At 46.6% G+C, this 14945-nt stretch overlaps 1 protein-coding gene and 1 long non-coding RNA gene across 3 annotated transcripts in view; one reads left to right on the top strand and one right to left on the bottom strand.

The window, feature by feature from the left end:
• ALDH1A2 (aldehyde dehydrogenase 1 family member A2) overlaps nt 1–6457 on the top strand; it is a 101254-nt gene extending 94797 nt beyond the window's left edge. For both annotated transcript variants that reach the window (XM_082387891.1, XM_082387892.1), the window contains one exon: nt 4547–6457. In XM_082387891.1, the coding sequence (XP_082244017.1) occupies nt 4547–4619 (73 nt within the window). In that variant the 3' untranslated portion in view covers nt 4620–6457. The remainder of the gene's footprint in view (nt 1–4546) is intronic.
• The window catches only part of LOC309626862, an 844624-nt gene that overhangs the window by 729050 nt on the left and 100629 nt on the right, over nt 1–14945 (bottom strand). The window lies entirely within an intron of this gene.

Here is a 14945-nt window from a genome sequence, read left to right as displayed (position 1 = left end):
TAGCTTTGAGGCTGAGAGCAGAGTTTCTAGAATCACACTGCACAGATATATACCCTGGCTCTACTGCTTAATACCTGTGCAGCCTTGGACAAACTATTTAATCTCACCGAGCCTCACTTTCCTCATCTATAAAATGGGAATAATTATAGATAGTACTTACCCTACAGAGTTGCTGTGAGGATTAAATGTTAGAATCATGTATGCCAAACATCCATCAAGGTATCTGGCAAACCTTCAGAAAATGTGAGCTACTATCATCATTATTGATCAAGTAGATGACTGTTAATGTAGGCAGTCCTTCTTTTTCTTAATAAATGTATTAAGAACGGGAGAAACTGCTCTTGCTTGAACCGTTGCTTGTGGCCTTCAGTGCCTCCCACTTGCTTTATAGCCAGAACCCGTACCCAGTCTGGATCCTATTTGCTAAGTTATTAGTATTCCTTCAGCTTTTATAAAGTCTTCATGTACTCTGAGTAGCCCTTCTTAACTTGCACATGGCCTTAACTTTCTGCTTCCACTTTTCAAGATGCATTCAACTTCTTTCATTTCCTGCCCCTGTGTTTGTGCTCTCCCAGTCTCTGAAATGTTGGGGCCATCGCCGGCTCTGGGAATGCTGCTCACATTGACTGTTACAGATCATTAACAGGGTGTATCATGGGCATAAAATACACTTGAAATAAATGATTGCTGGTTGATGGTTTCTCATCTCAGGCTAGCCCTGCACTCTCATCACAGGCAAGCCTCCTACCAGGATTCGGGCTTGGGACATCGTTCAGGCGCAGTCTCTTCCTGTCAGAAACATCGCCCTCGCCTAGAAAGAAGGTCCAAGAGACAGTTTGGCTGTGTCAGAACCACACAGAACAGTGACCTTTCTCGACTCATCTCATGGGCACAGTAGTGATTTGGCCTTCCCAGTGCAGTTAAAAAATAATTAGGAAACAGTGCTCTTTGATGAGACTCACTTCATCTTATCTAAATTATATGAGTCTTTGTTCCTGTTTGCCCCCAAAACATGTTTTCTCTTCCTTAAATGACCTGGAGTGGTAGGAAATGCTTCAAATAAAAGAACCTGCCCTGTCCTGGTTCCCCACTCTTCTTCTCATTTAATACAGTCCTGGAAACTCTGCTTAGCCTTCCACCTGGACAGAAGTGTTTATCTCATGGCCTGCAGGCTCCATGCAGCTTTGGTCCCTGACATCTCCTTGCCCACCTCTAAGAGGAACAGAGAAGGGAAGTAGCACTTTCTGGAAACGAGCTCCAAGGAGGCTGTCGGAGCCCCTGAGTGCTACCCCACAGAGAGCTGTGGAGAGGGCTGCCCTCTACAGGTTATCCGATGGGCTGGCCTCTAATTCCCAGGGTCAGAGACTTGGGCTGAGTTTCTCTCAGTTCTGCTTGTCCAGCTAATTCCATCTATTTTAGCCTTCCCATCCTTTTCTGTCTCATTTAAGCTCTCCTGAGACAAGAGGTCATAGAGCCCAAACTATAAAATATGTATCACAAACCTAGGGGATGGAAAGAAAGCTGTGAACCTCAGCATTTTAAAAACTAGGGACACACGCTTTGAAGATGAGAAGTGTTGTTCGGACGCTCTGAGTCAGTGTGTGTGTGCACAGCATGTGTATGCACAGAAAGTCACCTGCAGGCTGGGAGAGGGGCTTTCTAACCCTGCCTATCTGGCGATCCACTCTCAGAGATACTGATTTAGTAGATCTGGGCTTGGGCCCAGGACCTGCATTTTTAACAGGCTTCTGGAATGATTCTCGTGCAGGTGGTCTGGGGACGCTGCTCTGAGAAATGCTGCTGTAAGTCAAAGAAAAGGGCAGGGAAATATACACCCTAAGCAGAAATCCCTATTTGTTTTATGCGTGAGTCTGAGTGACTTCCTAAAATGGCTGGCTGAGAGACACCAAAATCTAACATCTTACCTTACCTTTACGTATGCCGAGTTTGGTTCATCTTTGGGAATATAACCTAGTCTGGCCAAGAAGCAGGAATACAGGCTTCTAAATGTGCTGTGCCCTGACACATGGCCCAGCTGGAAAGGTGACTATACAAAGAGATTGGGGCATGTCAATAACAATACGTCTGCCTTTTGTGCAGTAGTGGACTTCTTCCTTAACTATGGAACTATGTCCCACAGAATTTAACTGGATTGAGAAAAATTTAAGTAGATTTGAGAGAAAGACCCTGGAATGAGATGGCGAAATAGCTGAAGAATCCAAATGTCAGGGACTGGATTCCGAGACCTTACAGCAGTGTTGCTCCAAGAGTGGGTCCAATAGCCACCCGTCTCATGGTCTCTTGGGCTCCTCCCCAGACCTGCTGGAACAGAATCTTTGGTGGGGGATGGTCAGGAACCTACAGCTTAAGCAAGCTTCCTGGGTGATATGTGTATATTAAGGTTCAGGAACTGATGTCAGAGAGACGACCGGGTGCCAAGAGGAGGGAGAGAGTCAGCTGGAGTCATACAGCCAGTTAGTGCAGAGCCGAGTTGGCACTCCTGTCTGCCGACCCCCACCCTCAGTGTTCTGCTCCACGTGCTGCCCTGAGACCTCTCATTGGCTTTCCTTGAGGCCTGGGCCCATGGGCAGTATTTCCTTTCATGGCAGATGTGAGTCCACTCCTCCATCTCGGAGCAGGCTGTGTGCCGGCCACGCAGCAGATGGCCGCCTGGGACCCGAGAGAGGAGCACCTCCAGTCCAGCAGAATTTTCCGTTGCTTTGAGCACTCAGAGATTTGGGATCCGGCAGTCACACTCGAAAGCAAGGTTTCTAGCTCTGTAGACTTTCTTACATTTCTCACAACCTGGTTAGAGATCTGAGTGGGAGGAAAGTGGTTCAGGGCCTGCCCCAAGTGCGTGCACAAGCGAGGGAACAAGAAGGGAGTAGCCACGCTTCAGACAGGAGGCAGATGATGTCCGTGATGAAGAGACACATGCACAATTGCCCAAGGGCAGGAGAAAGTCCAGCGAGAGCCAGCGCTGAGCTGGTAATAAAGAGACAGCCTGGACAGAGCGGGTGAGGGAGCCACATACTGAGTGGGGCAATCCCAAGTTTATTCTTCCCATTCCTGCACGCAGAATGGCCAGTGCAGACGAGAGAGCAGCATGCCGCCTGAGTCGCTGACGTTCTGGGGGCTGTGGGGGAGGAGGGGGGCGCGACCACTCAGGTGCCCTGGCGCTCAGAGGAGCTGCTGGCACAGCGAGGGCAGCTCTGTGTCGGGCCAGGGAAGCAGAATGTATCCTTTACAGCGGGTCTTCACTGTAAAGCCCAGTTGCAGTAACTTTGTACCTTTTATATAAGACTGTTTTTAAAAACGGCCTTTCTTAATCCTTTCTTATTCAAATATATCTCTAAGCGTTCTTTTATGTTTTTTTCTGGCAGAGATGGTCTGTCAGCAGGGTGGAACTGGGGAAGAGGGGGTAGGAAGAAGCCTGCCCCCCCTTCCTCCCTCCCACAGTTATCAAGTGCCTTCTTTCAGCCTGATGCTGTGGGCCGCACGCTAGGTTTGGGGGAGGACAGAAAGCAAGATCAGGAAGATGCAGATTGGTGGGGGAGACAGAGACGCTCGAGCAGCCCCCGCCCTCCCTCCTGGCATGACAGGGCTGTGGTAGAGGTGGGTACAAGGTGCTCTGAACACAGAGGAGGAGGGGCGCTCCTTCTGCTGAGAACTTGAGGAGAAGCTTCACAGAGGAGTGACTTTGAAAAGAAAAGAAGAAGAAAATGTCAAGTATTTTGCAGAAAAAAATTAAGAGAACATGCTTGATGTGACAATGAAATCGAGAAAAGAAAGAAAGGCAATTAAAGAGAGGTAGGAATAAGAAGGAACTAGAGAAGGGAAGAAAAGGAGCACCGTAGCAGTGAGGCTTTTCCACGCGCCAGCGCCCTTCAAGCAGTGGTCGGAGGCGCTGTTTCTCCCGGGGCCGCCTAGGCAGGTGACCTGGCTCCCGCTCTTCCCTCTCAGGCCCGGCCACCCACGGGCCCTTCAGCGGCCGGGGCCGATTATCTACCTTCTCCTGCACCCGGCCCAGCACGGTGCTGCCCCACAGTAACAGTGCAATAAACGTTTGTTTGCCAGATGACAGAAATCCTTGGTCCCTGATCAAGGCCCCAGAGGGTGGCACGAGCCAGGAGGGGAAGTGGCCGAGGGCAAGTCTCGGGAGACAGCTGACTCACACTTCCCAATTCCTATCCCGTCCGTTGTTTTGATTTCCTCTTTCCCCTGACACTGTGGAGGCCGCAGACGGTATTTGTTCAGGGTTCTGTCTTTAAGGCATTGCGTGTGATCTGTACTCTTCTGTGGTGGGCCTTTGGGTATCGTTTCCGCTTATTAAACCGAAGGACCAGTGAGAAGGAATGTAGACCATCAAGCCGAGAGGACCCTCGTGGTTTTCTTTCAGGTAAAGCGGACTGGGTCTCTAGGAGAGCCATTAGAGCACAGGCACATCCTGGGCGTCCAGTGGTTGGAACAGGGTTTTTGAAGAGGAAAGCCCATGTTGGGCTGCCTGGGCCTCTGGTACCTGATACAGCCCGTTTCTGTTTTTCAGGGGAGAATTTGGTTTGCGAGAGTACTCCGAAGTTAAGACTGTGACAGTAAAGATCCCCCAGAAGAACTCTTAAGATGGCCAAGAAGGAAGGTGAAGGCCAGCCTGCACGACTCTCCCCCTCTGCTTTCCCTGTGGGGCCCAGCTCTCAGGAATCCAAACTTGATACTCAGTCCTTACTTAACGATTTAAATGACAGCAGGTAGGCCAGGCCATTCGCTGCGTAATGAAAGCAAACCAGTCAGGCGTGGTTTCTTGGCACCCTGTGAGGGATCACCTTAACAGTACCAAATATTGGGGAAAGTGGGATAAAGGCACGAGGAGTAGCTGTGGGGCATACCCAGTATTTCTTTCTGGGGTGAGGGGCTGAATGAGGGAGCTGTATTATTTGATGCCTTCTGTCACACAGGACTTTGCTTGTGAGCAAAGGTAGCCTTTCCATTGTCTTCATTTCCCCCTTCCAGGCTCTCCCTGCTCACGCACCCCTCTCGCTCCTCCAAGGAGATCTTAGCTGAGCTCATCTGGGGCAGATGTTTGGGCCGGGAACAATTTTCCAAGGTTTTGCAGCCAAATTACCGTTTCATGTCATCCATTTCTTCAAAGCAAAACATGAAATGGTTTCAGTTAGAGCCAGACCAGACTGAAAATGCCAGGAGCTGGTACACTGCAGATGTACTAAGGAGAAAGAACTTGGGATATTCCTGACCCAGTCTGGCTTTCTTACATCCATATATAACATGAGTGAAAGATCAGGAGATGGAGCTCCAGAGATCATCATGTGTAGTTCATAGCCTCGGAGCTCATCACTGCATGGTTTGAGGGGGTAAGAGAGAGGGACGTGTGTGTGTGTGTGCGCGTGCGCGTGCGCGTGCGCATCTGTGCATGTAATTCCTTCTTGAGCATTCTGGAATAAGTCAGGGGGTGGGTTGTTTTTCATGGATTGATCTTTTCCAAAGCTTGTCTTTAAAATCAACCAAAAACTGATCTGAGCGGGCTTGAGAATTTGGAAAAAGGTAATGCTGGGTGCCTTGTAGAAATAATTCCATTTCCAATACTGCTGACAATTCATACTAAATGAATTATCTCTGCAGTTGGAATCTATAGCTTCTTCTGCACCGGCCCTCCCGCCCCAGTCCCTGCCCCTGTCCCTGGTGCACGCCACCTCCCAGTCCCAGTGCTGTGGGTGTTACTTCAGCCTCCCATGCCCTAGATCCACTGGCAGTAACCTTGGAAAATCTGGCCAGGCTCGGAGGTTTCCTTCTCCATTTGTAGAGTTCCAGTGTGCCACGATTGCCACGCTGCACCAGATCTCCACCTGTCACGCCCGTGGCTCGTCCACACACCACTCTTGCTCTTGGCCTCCCAAGGGGGAAGCATGAAGCAGGCTGGCTCCCTTTCCTCCAGCCACGCGCTCCTCTTCTGCTTCCCACTGAAGGCTCCACCTCTGACATGGGCAGTGTCAGCTTCCTTTCCTTTTTCCCTCTTTCCAGCTGCCAAATCCAATTCATTCTCTAACCTAGATGAAGATCATTTATTTAAAAGTACCAAACATAACCTAGAATATATGAAATATGGGCAACACATATATAGCCTTCTGTATTTAATGGTTTTCTGCTTTCTAACCATACCGGTTTTCTATTTATAACCCTTGACTATTCATGATGTTTTAAAGAAACCTCTCCTTGCTGTTATTGACAAAGGACAGTGGCCAGATGCCTTGAGAGATGCCACATTTCTGAGTTCTTTCGTGTGAATGTCATGCTCTCCTCCTATAGCCTGTGTCCCAGTGAACATATCCATTAACCAGCTAGTTACCTTTGAACTGCAATATAGAATGTGAAAATGAAGATTTATTTCTTTTAATTTACTTAAAAAGAAACCTCTGTGCTAGCAATAAAGCATTTATATTGTGTACTCCTCGGGATCATTTGGCTGTGTTTATCAGTGTCTCTGTGTCATACTGAGTCCATCTAGGTCCTTCTCTCAGCTGCTGGGCTTTTCAGGTATGTTGCTGCCTCTGGCTACTGAGCAGAATTTGGAGGGTATTCTTGCCATAAGGTAAACAAGACCCTTATTTCTGACACTGTTTAAAATCCAGGTATACATACAGTTCTGTGTGGCAAACAAGTATAACCATGTATGAAACATATGAAATGACAATTTTCATCCAAAGGAGCCTCTGTGAAAGCTAACATGTAGAGGAGTCTTCAGGCCTGTTCTCACAAACATGGACCACGTGATGAGAGCTCACATTTGCTAATGGCATTTATCAGTAGCTTTATTTTTATTTACCGAAGTGGAACAAAGTCAAAAACTGACAACCTGATGTAATATTTTTGCAGCTGTAGAAAGGAAGCTGTAAATGGTGACGGTAGGACCAGCCAGAGCTTGTTTGCTTTCTCTGTGTTCTCAGGGTTGTGCTTTTGGAGAGCGGTTTCCACCCTTTAGACCTGCACATCCCCTCCTTCCAACCGTGCTTCCCCACCCAAGTCCTGGTCAAGTGAAGCAAAAACAAAAACTGATGACTTAGACACAAAGGAAGTGAGACCCGGGGAGAGACATGTTGCTCTGGACTGGGATTCCTTGCTCTGACTGCTGGTATCTTGTTCCTCAGAGGAACAAACTGGGCGTCGGAGAATGCTGTCCCTGGGGCATGGGGTGAACTCTGAAACGTAGGCTGTAGGCTTTCTGCGAATTTACCTCGTGTTCAATACTCGGGGCATCGGGGAGAAAATGAGAACAAGATGGACACAGAGTAATCATGTAAAAGTCCTTTGTTAGGTGCCAAGTAGATGTTATAGATAGCAGGAATCTGGAATAAAGTAAGGCATAATTTGACAGTTCTTCAAAGCATAAAGTCCCTCAAACCTCATCCATTTATGATGCTGACATAAAGGAAAATGAAGAGAGATGGCATTTTAGGTGTCATTAATGAAACCAACACAGAGACACCAATTGGTGATTTGTCATCGGCACTACATAATTACAGTCTTTTTGTTAACCCCTGAGATTTTCATTGTACCTTTTCCTCCGAAACACCCTCAGTGCATTCATATTGACAGTGTCTTTCTTTTTAATGACATTTTAGATAATAAAAGACAAAAATATTGCGATGTAGGGAGTAAAGAGCAGAAAGGAACAGTGACTCTACTGGAGTGTGTCATTAAAACAGGAAGGCACCCAAGAAAAGAGGACAGTCAGAGACAAGTTAATGGAAGAGAGGTGGGTTTTGAACAAGGCTTGAGGAAGGAATGTAATTTCAATAGGCAAGGGAGCAAGAAGAAGGCATTCCTGCTCCAAGGAGTAACCTGCAGAGGCACAGAGGTGAGGGAGGCCAAGGCATGCTTTTGTGATAGAGGATGGACCAGCAAGAGCAGGTACCACATGCCGTAACTTGGTCAGATGGGGGTCGGCCGGAGAGTTCCATGGCACTGCCCTGCTCCATGCTCCTGCCAGCCTCAGAGCTCCTCAGAGCTCAAAAGTGGCACATGCTGCATTCAGTTAGAAGAAGCTAGAGCTCTATTTAGCTAGCTGAGGTCAGGGAGGAGGAAACTGTCCGTGTAATAGGTGTTAAAAGAGTGAGTAGAATTTGGAAAGGTGTGAAGAGGAGGGATAGCAAGACTGCTGGGAAAAAAAAAAAAAATCTCCCCACAGAATTTGTTAATGTCACATGGGCTGCATTCTTGGCAGGGGGAGGGGCACAAATAGAACAGAAATGCCCATTGTTACTTACATGTGTTTATATAGCTATTTATTCACTTTTCTAGGTTTTTTTTTTTTTTTTGGTTGACTAATGTCCCAGAAATATTTAGTCAGCAACAGCAATGCTTAAAGTATAACAGAAAAAATGAAAACAACAAAATCACATGAATTAAAAGCAAGAGTAAAGGAAAAAACAAAACAAAGGTGAGAAACTAACGCAGCCAAAATAAGACCAGAAAATACACATTCTACAAAGTCCTATCATCACTCGTCTTAGGGGAATCTGATAATCTAGTGAGAGAAGAGCCAACACCGCAGGCCAGTGATCCTAAGAAATTAACCTCCCTTCCTCCCTCCCGTCCTCTCCTCTTCCCTACCTCCACAAATGTTCACTATGCCAGATGCCAGCACAGGCGCTGGGATACAGAGCGGGCCAGGCATGGCTACTGCCTTCGTGAATCTCATGGTCTCATATGGCAACTCCGAGCCAAGAGTTGGTAGTTTTCTTTGCTATCTCGCTGTTAACTCCTTGCCAGGCACATACATTCAATTTATGGAAGGATAATGTAGAACCTTTTCCAGGTCCTCTTGGTAATCCAGAGTGACAACTTTGCACACAGAAATAGCCGATTAGCAACATCACAGAGTGAAAAGCATCAGAGGGTCAGAGAAGTGATCAGAAGTCCTCACCTGAAGTCCCTAACTGGCCATTTGCAAGTTGTGTGTCTTTGCGTAGGTCACTTAACTTCCATGGGCCTCCACTTCGTCCTCTGTAGGATCCAGATGATCATTCCTGCCCTGCCTACCTCACAACGTTGTGTGAGCATTAAACAACATCATGGATGATGTATCTCTTCTATTGGTCTGAGATGTCATGCTGCACACATACAAGTCTAAACAACCACAAAAAGTACGAACAAGATGACTCTGTTGCTTTGCTGCTCAGTCCATAGGACATCAGAATCCATCATTTCTCATCCAGTGTTGAGGCCATCATGTAGAACCTGACTCTTTAGGACGGGTTTCCTGTGGTTTCCAGGAGGCCTCCTTTCCCAAAGGTGGACCTCATCTGAACTCCTCAAGCCAGCTGGGAGTAAGGCGGTGAATGCAGCTCCAACTGTTCCCCAGGTTTTGGTTGTGTATATTCAGTACATTGTTCTGACATTCTATAGGGTGATTACAAGACCTCCAAGCTCTGGCCGGACTGTCTGTGCCACCCTGAATGTTTTACACAACAGCTGCTCCTCAGTGGGGACCAGCTGGGAATGAGAATGCAGGGAAGTCCACTCTGGAAAGGCATGAAGTCCTCTTCCTAAACATGTACATTGTCTAATCCTCATTTGCTTATTGGACAGATTAAAGGGAAAATCAGCCTGCCATTTAGCCTTTGATGTGGAACTCCTGGATAATGTTTCCTTTGGCCATTTACGTAGCAAGGAGGAACTTGAAGCCAGCATGGCTCAGGCGCCATTACTGCTGGAGCAGGAATGCCTCTGAATGGTTTCAAGGTCTTTTAACCCTGCTTTTTTGGTTTGTTTCTCAAGAGCAGGTCCCTGTCTTCCTTCTCGTGAAATGAAATATATGTTATTTACCAAGTCGGCTCGAGTTGACCAATTTCGTTTACTACATGGTTTTGTTACCGACCCTTCCAAGTCAGTCCCCAACAAGGATCTTCCTGCCCCGTGTCGTCTGAACCAACAGAATGAGACTGAGTTCGGTTTAGAAGCAAAGGGAAACTCTGTTGATCAGAGAAGGGAAAGGTGCGCACTCCAGCTCTGGAGTCCAAAACACTCCCCCGATACGCTGTGGGCGGGCGTGGCTGCTTTATAGGGATCCTTCAGCTGGGAGGGGGTGGGGTTCTAGGGTTGGGTGGGGCGCAGGCGCAGGCGCAGGCGCAGTTCCGGGCTCCAGATCTCAGCGCCGGGGGCAGCGTCTCTGCGCACAGCCCGCCGCTGCCGCCGCCGCCATCTTGAATTGCAGTGTTGCGCGTGGCGCTTCTGCTCACGGCCCGGAGCTGAGGGGCTGGGCGCTGCTGTTTTGCCCCAGGAGCTCTGGTGTGAAGGGCCGGTTGAGAGGCCTCTGCACGCGGCCCCCTCTGAGCAAGAGCAACCAGACTAAGCACCAAGAAAAAGAAAAAAGGTTAGGCTTTATTTTATTATCCAAACTCTATTTTTATTGCCTGGGAATGGTTAATGGGCTTTGCCGGTGACAAGTCCCTCCTGTGTCTTTTGCCCTGTTCCTCATTCTTGAGGGCACAGGTGCATTGTCTGTAACTGCTTTCTGCTGATTTGGGGCGGCGTCCTGACCCCGGGCGGAGGAGCAGGACTTCTCCCCAGCTGCTTTTAGACGTGCTTGATTGTCCCAGGCCTCCACCCTGACTTTTCGCATCCCTGAGCGAATGGTCTAACAACCTCTTGGAAACAGAGCACACCAGTTTCAGATAGCAAGAGACTAATGGTAGACTTTATCTTACCACCCTAGATTCCATCTTATTTATCCCGAGGACCCCAGTGGGCTTTGCCGGTGACCATTTCCCCAGCCTGTTTTGCAGAAATGTGCAGCTGATTTCATAGTTTATACTCTGAGCAGGTTAAAAAGTACACCAACCCAGGCACCCCTGAGCTGCAAAGAATAGAGACTCTTCCAATCCCTACCCCTTCTGGAGCCAAACACGGGGATTCCAGGACCCTGGGAAGACCTCTCTCTTTCCGACTCCAGGCAGGTGCATCCAGTTTAATGGAAGGATAATGTAGGACCTCTGCCCAAGTCCTATTGGATGATAACCTAGAATAAGAACTCTCAAGACTCGCATGGGGTAGCCAATGGATAGCAGTGAACATGAACCCAAGTGCTTTGTTAGTTTGCCAGAGCTTGGCAAACCCAAGGGAAGGGTCTGTTTGTTAAACAGCCGGGATCCTAGTCTCCATTTCCCAAGTTAGGTTCATTCATAAACAATGCAGCGTTCGTGTAAAATTGAATAAATTTCAGATGCCACTTGTTAATACAATTAGCTCATGCTCTCTAGCGGCCCTGCGGGAGGTGTAATGCCCCCAAACACTCTCAGAGCCTGGAGCCGTGTCCGCTCCCAGCCCCTAATTGTGTGTGCTAAAAGAAATGCCAGCGGCAGGTGGGGACAGGAGCTCGTCAGGCAAAGGCTGGGGACCAGGGGCGTGCACGTGTGTGTGTGTGTGTGTGTGTGTGTGTGTGTGTGTAAAGTTGTCCATCCATCATATGTCTAGTCTCTTAAATTCAGATCTGACACACTAATTCCGGAAAGGGAAGCCTGTTAGTAACATAAAGAGTTTCTCCAGTGGCCAAAGGAGCAGAATCCTAAAGTGTTCCACGGCTCACCAGCTGTGTGCCCTTGGAAAATCAGTTAGCCATCCCAACCCTCAGTTTCCTGACATGGAAAACGGGGTGATAAAATTATCTCCCTCACACAGTTGTCGTAAGAGTGGAACGAGAAAGTACATGTAAAGTGCTGAATAGTTCCCATTGTAAGAGCGCAAAAAAAAAAAAAAATAGCAACTATTAAAAATGAATAAATATGTAAGTATTCACTAGCGCTATAGTCCCAAAGAAGGTGTAAATCTCACTTTCCCTTGGCCTTCGTCTAGCACATTGGGGCTTTGGGTTCTTGTGCAGAAGCCAGGCAGGAGGACACCTGTGTTAGATGGTGGGATTGGAACTAGGAATCTTGGTGAATGCTGGGAGGCTGGAAGGATAATCACCATTTAAAATGACATTGGTGCCCAGTCAGTTTTGCTGAGTCACCGAGATCTAAGGATTTCTTAACACAGAGGATATCATGGCTCCCATTTGTTTAAAAGCACAGGTAGCAAGAAGAGGCACAGGGGTGAGACAGGCCAGTGTTAACCCAGAAGAGGGTTTTACCACCTTGTGCTGAATAAATGTCAGCTGTATTGACGTTATTATTTTATTATATATAGTAACAGAAAATAATAGAATATTATTAAATTATTGTTGTTGTTGTCATCGTTCTCTAATTCAAGGAACATGGTGGCTTTTTTGCCTGGGAGGGGAATCACTTGTCTGGTTTGAATATTTAAATTGAAGCCCAGCAGTGATTCTCAGGAAGGGGATGGTAACACCTATGGGAGAGTGACAATCTGAAAGATCTCCTCTCCCCTGAAGCTACAAAGTATGACTCTCTGCAAGTTCTTGGCCCTTTCAGAGGAGCTCAGGCCCAGATGTTGGAAACAGGAGCCCTGTCCCAAGCAGGGACCTACATCAAATCAGCTAAGCCTAAAGGGCCACAGAGAGCAAACCTGAAAAATGCCCAGAACACATTCTTCTGCTCCCTGTTTGTCTGTTTCATTCCCACAAGAAACTGTTATTCTTACAAACCTGTTACAAGGCTTACCCACAAGAAGAATCGATAACCTTGAAGAACCTAGGGAAAATAAAACCACCCTGGAAACTCAATCCCGAGGGCTCGACTTGGGGCATGATGACCCAGGATTCTGATTTGGCTTTTTTTTTCTTTTCCTTCTCAAAGATAACAAATAAATTAATGCACAAAGCCACATCCATATTGGAAACACTTGTCTTTTTTTTTTTTTTTTTTTCCACTTACGCTCAGCGACATCAAGGGCTTTGTAATAAATAAGCTTGTCAGGCATTCTTTTCAGGAAACTCAACCACAATGTTAGTCTTGTCTATTCAACACATTGTTCAGAAATGTTTTGGTAACCTTTAAAGTCCTACTCTAGGAGAGAGGTTCCCATACCCTTCAATTAAATTGTTTCCTATTTTGAAGGTCATTAAGACTTTGGAAGATATTCTTATACGTGAGTTTGAGTCACGAATCCGTGTCCTCAGCTGAAGAGGCAGGAAGGTCCACGCTTGTGAGGAAAACGTTCCACAGAGCCACCAAGTTGTGCTGTTCCAGGCCCTTCCTGGTTGGGAAGGAGAGCCGGGGGGTGTTGGACACAGCTGCCAACTAGTGAGGGCTCACTGGTGTGTGGGGCTCCATCTGCTGTGATAGATGCCGGGGTGTGAACAGACCTAAAGCAATGAGGGTGGGGGACCTGTGCCATGGGAAGGCTATGAGAAACCCTGAAGTAGGGAGTTGGTTCTCCCACTCCGCCAAAACCTGGTCGTAACAGGGACTCAAACAGATATTTGGATACCCACGTTCACAGTAGTGTTATTTACAGAAAAGACAGAAGCAGTCCAAGTGTCCTTGAATGGGTAAACAAAACGTGCTACATACATACAATGGAATATTATTCAGCCTTAAAAAGGAAGGACATTCTGACACGTTACAATATGGATGAACCTTAAAGACATTGTGCTAAGTGAAATCAGCCAGTCACAAAAGGACAAAGATTGCATGATTCCACTTATACGAGGTACCAGAATAGTCAAATCCATAGAGATGGAAAGTAGAATAGCAGTTACTGGCAGTGGGGGAGGAGGAAATGTGGAGTTATTATTTAATGGGTTCAGAGTTTCAGCTGGAAAGGATGAAAAATTTCTGGAGATGGATGGTGGTATTGATTGCACAATTATGAATGTATTTATTGGCACTAAACTATACACTTTAAAATGGTTAAAATGGTACATTTTATGTTATGTATATTTTACCACAATTTAAAAAGCCCTACTCATAAAAAGATTTGATAAATTCATATGCACTTGGGGTGAGTATATGGCTGATAAGACTTAGAGTATTGGCTCTCAGGACACTTGCATTTTAGCAGGAGAGAAGCATTAGATCAAGGCTCCTTATCCCAGCTGGTACAGGGGGACCTAAGGGAATGAAAAATAGAGCATCTCTTCTTGAGCATTCTTTCTCAGACGTATACCTGGCTTTCCTCCCTCAGCAGGAGCAGAAATCACTAGGGATCAGGCGTGTCCATGCTGACCTGCAGCTTCCCGTGCTGGGTCTTCTCCTATTCTAATAGGCTATTTTCCATCTTTAACTTTTGTTTGGTTTCAGTTTCTTTTAGCGAATCCCAAGCTATTCCTCTTTCTCGTGATCAAGATTGAATTTGCACTGAATGGTCCCCTTTGCCACCCACCTAATCCTGAAATGGCTAAAACCATGCTACTCGTGCTCAGAGCTACACAGTATTTAGTTACTGAGAACTCTTTTCCAAAAGGACAATTATATCTTCTAGTGCCTATGGTTGAAAATATAGATTTAAACAGAAAAGACAGATTTAGTCAGGGATTATATAATAGAATTTTAAGCATTAAAGGGGACCTTTGAATTATTCAGTCTAATGCCCTCATTTTACAGATGTAGAAAATGAGCCAAAAAGAGAGATGACTTCCACACGGTAAACCTTTCAACCCAGGTCTTGGAACTTAAGTCTGTTGCTTTTTCTCCCCTGCCTCCTGGGATAGACTTTTAGAAAATTTTTTATACTGAATCCCCCATATTACTTTACAGAAGTGAAATGCAGTCATTGATTGCAAATGTTTCCAGAAGGGTTCATGAGTGTTTTTTAATAGAGCGCATTTGCCCATTATTACCCACTAAACACATCATCACTCAGTTTACCAGATTAGCTTGAAGGAAGGGTTTGAAGGGCAAGGGATCTGAGACAAGAAAAGTCTTTCTTGTGTAGAGAAGTAGAATTGAGAGGAGAAGATGGCTGGGGGCCCCCATGGGATTGAGGGTAAGGGATACAATGTTTGAAGATCTGGGTACTGGAAACCTAGATTTTAC

This window comes from Balaenoptera borealis, assembly GCF_965194805.1.
Source record: "Balaenoptera borealis genome assembly, chromosome: 3".
Classification (NCBI taxonomy): Eukaryota; Metazoa; Chordata; class Mammalia; order Artiodactyla; family Balaenopteridae; genus Balaenoptera; species Balaenoptera borealis.
Note: the sequence above shows the minus strand (reverse complement) of the source record. Positions and strands in the feature narration are given on the sequence as shown.